Source organism: Gekko japonicus, unplaced genomic scaffold, assembly GCF_001447785.1.
Source record: "Gekko japonicus isolate JY-2015 unplaced genomic scaffold, Gekko_japonicus_V1.1 scaffold5, whole genome shotgun sequence".
Taxonomy (NCBI): domain Eukaryota; kingdom Metazoa; phylum Chordata; class Lepidosauria; order Squamata; family Gekkonidae; genus Gekko; species Gekko japonicus.
Window position 1 is genome coordinate 2,781,504 of NW_015168652.1, and position 5,226 is coordinate 2,786,729.

At 50.8% G+C, this 5,226-nt stretch overlaps 1 protein-coding gene across 1 annotated transcript in view; it reads left to right on the plus strand.

Annotated features, from left to right (window-relative positions):
* Nucleotides 1-1,542: 1,542 nt before the first annotated feature.
* The window catches only part of RSBN1L (round spermatid basic protein 1-like), a 66,351-nt gene continuing 62,667 nt past the window's right edge, over nt 1,543-5,226 (plus strand). Inside the window, exon 1 of the mRNA XM_015415068.1 lies at nt 1,543-2,294. Coding sequence (XP_015270554.1) covers nt 1,658-2,294 — 637 coding nt within the window. The 5' untranslated portion in view covers nt 1,543-1,657. The remainder of the gene's footprint in view (nt 2,295-5,226) is intronic.

A 5,226-nucleotide genomic window follows, 5' to 3' on the forward strand; every position in this document is an offset into this window, starting at 1 on the left:
TAGCTAGCTGGGGTGACTTGATCTTGGGAGGGGGGGTGGGCGGCGGGCACTCAGGGCACCACGGCCTGCCTGGCTAGCTGGGGGTGGGTGGGAGAGGGACCCAGCCAGGTCACAAAGTCCCCCCCCCCGTGGCTCAAGGTGCTGCCAGAAGGGAGCCTCGCCTAGTGTGCAAAAATACCTGGGTCCGGCCCTGGGCGTTACGTCACGCGGCGCCGGCTCGGCTAGGGGAGAGTGCGCGGCGGCTCCCGGTTTCTTTTTTCCGTCGGAAATGGGTCCAAGTGGCTCTTTATGTCTTAAAGGTTGCAGACCCCTGCCCTAGGTAGAAACAAAATGCCAGAATTGTGACTGAGGATTTCTGCTCCATCTTGTTGGGAAAAGTTGAAGCAAACAGTCATTATAAAAGATTCCAAGTTCACACTCTTTTTTATAAGCAGTAAAGCTTCTCCTAAAATTAGCAAATGCTAATGGGGATGACTTCACACAAGAAGCAGATATCCTAAAAAGGAACATTTTGAAAACAACAAATCCATGCTTGAAAGAAGAGGACAGTATCCATAACGTTCTTGCTGTGCTATTTGCCTATGAAGGTGCATTCCCAAATGTATACAAAGTCCTTGCAGCTGCAGTTACTTTTGGAGTCTCCACTGCTACATGCAAGTCAGCTTTCTCTTGCCTTACTCGCATTTTAAAACCACAGAGGCTGTCAATGTCCCATCTTCAGGAAAAAATGTATAGTGTTGCTAGGTTATGAGAAAACACAAATAACATCAATATGGATGCATTCACAGAAAAAAAATTGATGCACAATCATGTTGACTTCTACTGTAATTCTCCAAGTTCTGTATTGGTTAGCATCTTTGTAATAAACCTGAAACATTTTTGAATGATACACCACTTGTCCGGCAGTTCTGTACATATACATAATGGCTGCTCCACGAGCAAAAAAATGCCCCCTGTGCAAAAACTTCCTAGCCACGGGGCCTGGTGGAGGAAGAGAGAGAGAGAGAGAGAGAGAGAGAGAGATGCCTCTTGTAAGATGGCTGCCAACAAGTTCTTATAATTAAAAACTACTACTTTTTAACCAGTGTGTCGCCACCATTTAAAAGTAAATTAAAAGACTTTTTAAAAAAATCAACGAGCCTAACAAAGTTTTTGCAGGGAAGAGCGCTGCTTCACGTTATCTCCGCTGGCCGACGCGTTGCATGAACCCGATCTATGAGATCCCGACGCAGTTTTTTTTCTCTTTTTAAAGGAAACCGATACGTGCAACCTCCTCCTTTTCCTCTTCCGGCAGCCCCGTTTTTTCTTTCCCCGCCTCAAGCTTTAGGAACCATTTGTGGGATTGTCCTCCCGCTGTTCCCGGAGTGCCTCAGAGACATCTATGACAGGCTCTCACTTCCCTTCTCAACTGCGCCACTCACAACCGGGGGGTGGGGTGGCGGCAAGCCCGTTCCCTTTCCCTTCTCCCCATAACCATTGGCCGCTTGGGTTGTCACTCTGACTCTGTCGCCGTTTCTATTGGGAGGGAGGAAAGCGGAGAGAAAGCGGCGGTTGTGCAGGCCACGTCCCGCCTCCCTTCTCGCTTTCTCCCTCCCTCGACCATCCCGGCTCTCTCAAGCGACTTGCGCTGAGAGGTAAATACAAGCAGAATCTCAAAATGGCGGAGCCGCCGAGTCCCCTGCGAGGCGCGATGGTGGCGCCGCCGCTGCCGCTACCGCCGCAGCCGCCGGAGCCCTTCGCTTCCACTCTGGCGGCAGAAGTGCGGGCCTCTTCGCGGGGCTTCCAGCCAGCCGCCAAACGCATGAAGGGAGCCGAGGAGCGCGGCCTCAAGGGCCCGAAGCGCGTCAACGGCGAGGGTGGCGGTAGCAATAGGCGGCAGCCACCGCCGCCGCCTCACATCCCAGTGGCGCCAACCGCCGTCGCTCACGGCAACTCAGCCGTGTGGAGCTTTGCGGCGTTTTCCGCGGCCGCAGCCGCCGGTGGCACCAGCAGCGGCGCGGCCGGCGGGTCCTTGGTTTTCCCGCCTCAGCTGCCCCACAAGTTGCTCTTGCCGCCGCCCTCTTCCCACTCCCACCATTGCTTGGCCGCAGGCGTGGATGGAGGCGGCGGCGGCGGCAAGATTAAGCGGCCCAAGGAAAAAAGGGACAAGGATAAGAAGAAACTAGCCGGACTGCCCCTCGTGGGGGCGGCAGGAGCAGGAGGAGCAGGCGGAGGGCTGAGCGCGGCTGGTCGGGAGGAGAACGGCGAGGTGAAGCTGCTACCTCAGCAGCGGCACCACCATCACTGCCAAGAGGGTGAGCTCCTTGACACTTATTTGTGGGAGAACACTGATGGGCTTGGCGTGTGCGGGTGGGAGGGTCAGGACGGCTTCGGGTGGGGAGGAAATAATCGGAGGCGGAAAGGGGCCTGTGGAGGAGTATTGGGCGGGCGGGACGTCCTCGCCACAGTGGGGGCTCCCCGGGTAAGCAAAGGAGCAGGAAATGGTCGTTCTTTCTCCGGCAGAGTCATTCCCTGGAATGGCTGCTTGCTTGCTTCCCTGCCCTCGCGCACATGGGAGAGACACGTTGGCTTGGTAACTCCAGGTCTGCTCTCTGCGCGCACATGGTCAGTGCCTCTGGATGGGAGGGGATTGACATCTGGAAGAGGGGACCCCAGTAGGATGGTGGGGGGAGGTCCATGTGCAAGTGGTGTAGTTTAAAGCAGGGAAGGTAGCCACAGCAGTGCAGTCTGGCGGTTTCTGTTTAAAAAAAAAGTGTGTGTGTGTAGAAACGGCACTTATTGCCTTAGGTGGAAGTGGGCCTGAGGCTTTGAGACCTATTAGGGAATAGAGCGGACTTTGGTAGTTGGTAGAAGATCTGAAAAGGAAACACATTCTCCTGGTGTAGTGGAAATTAAATCTCGGGAAGGGACAAATTATAAATTGGTGGGGGGAAGGAAGGTGACTGAATATGCATGACTGGCTTTAGGTTACCCACCTATTTTGCCTAGCAGAGTGGGGATTTGAACCCATGTCTGCCAGATTCTAGTCTGACCCTCTAACCACTGTACCATACTGGCTGAGAGAGTTGTACTTTCTATTTTGAATACTTCAAACCTGCATGTTGTTGTATTATAATTATGGAAATCATGCAAGTGTATACATTTGTATACAATGTATTGTATACATTTGTATAACATACATCAACGGTGTATTCAAAATCATAACAGGATGGTTCTCTAAATACTGTTTAATGTAAACATTAGATTACAGTTTAACATTAAAAGTTCCCTAAAGTCAGTAGAATAATCGTTAATGGCTCAGTTCTGTGTTTATTGGAGAATAAGCCTCATAGATCTTATTCCTTGGATCTTATTCCCAGGGGTCATTTAGTAGAAAAAGAGGTGCAGGAGTTCATTAGCATAACTTATTTGCATATGCCACACCCCCTGACATCACCAGAAGTGTGTCAGATGGCAACACCCACCGCTCAGGCTCCACTGGAGTCTTTTGAATTGCTAGCTATTGGGGGGGGGGGAACCGTGCAGATCTGTCCTCGCAGAGGAGGGAGAGCTTGTACCTGAATAAAACTTGGTCTTAAAGGTGCCACTGGACTGTTTGGGACTGGGGGGGGGGGCTTTTGCAACTTACCTGGCTGCTTCTTACTCTGACTGAGGGCTGCTGGGAGCAGGGGGTGGGGCTTGTTGCATGTGCTCGCCCCCTGGGCTCTTTACTGCCGGAGCTCCGCTCCTGTGCGCTCCTGCAGGAAATGACCCCTGCTTATTCCCAAGGAATTGTCCTTAACATTTGCAGCCCAAATAACCTTGCTATGGGGGAGACAGTACTAGGCTTTATTTGGCACTGGTGCCACTAGGAATTCTTCCTCCTTTAGAGTAGCTCAGGCAATTTTGTCAGCCCCGCAGTACCAGTGCATTGATCTCATATGAGCATTGATGGGACATGGTAGTTACAGTCAGAAATTGGCAAGATTTGAGGTCATTTGTAAGCACAGAAAAATGAGAGGAATTGCTCAGACAAGATTGTCAGTGCAGTGGCAGTGGTGGGAGGAAGCAAGCATGCTGCGCTCTATGCACATGGGTGGCAGGGAAACCAAGAACACCAAATACACCACATGGACCATACCTCTCAAGACATACAGATAGTGCCCCCCAGGTTGCCTTCTGGAAACTTTCCCTATCCAGGTCTTTCACTTCCTGTTCTGTAAGTACAAGCAGCAGACTCTTAAAAGTGTTGGTCACATGTTTATTGGGGTATTTCCAGGAATCTGCACACAAAGTTCCAGAACAGTGTTCATTTAATATGGGACAATTTCAGAGGTGAATAAGCTGTGGTTCTTAATGTTTCAAAGCTGGTCTTAAACCCATTGATTCAGAGGGGAGCTGTGATGGACTGCACTGGTAAAAGCTTAGAGATGCTGTACAAACAAAACGACTGTGAAGGGTTAATTCTTCACAGAGCCAGAGAGCCTTGAGTGACAGGTTGTTCCATGAGATCTAATTGGTTAGCATGAACTGGATGCAGAGGAGAATTCAGTCTGATTTCAGCCAAAGGTAAAGGTTCCCTTGCTCGAAAGCCAGTCGAATCCGACTCTAGGGTTGCGGTGCTCATCTCCGTTTCAAAGCCGAAGAGCCAGCGCTGTCCAAAGACGTTTCCGTGGTCATGTGGCCGGCATGACTAAACACCAAGGTGCACGGAACGCTGTTACCTTCCCACCGAAGTGGTACCTATTTATCTACTTGCAATTTCTTGCTTTCGAACTGCTAGGTTGGCAGGAGCTGGAACTAGAGACAGGAGCTCACCCCGTCTTGCGGCACCCGGGTCTTGAACTGCTGAACTACTGACCTTCCACAGCCTGCAGTTCAGCATCTTAACCACTTGAGCCACCGCAGCTCCATGATTTCAGCCCTAGCGGAGAAGAATTGAGTCCTGACAGTTTTGGAATTCAGCCTTAGCTAAGAGCAATTTAACACAGACGGAGAACTGGAGGAAAGTTGGCAAGGAAATTTGGGAAGTAGGCAAAGACTTCCATTTGAGCCATAGAAAAGGGATAGACCTCCTAGTGAGAGGAGGATTTCCCTACCCAATCAAACAGGGAGTTAGCTCTGAAGAGTGCAGAGATCCCTGGTCTGGCCTGGTTAGAAACTGCCCGTAGAAACCTTAAGAGTGAGTAAAAAACTTGAGAGGAGTACTGGTGTTTCTAGAGAAGGTGGTTTGGGTACTGGAAAGAG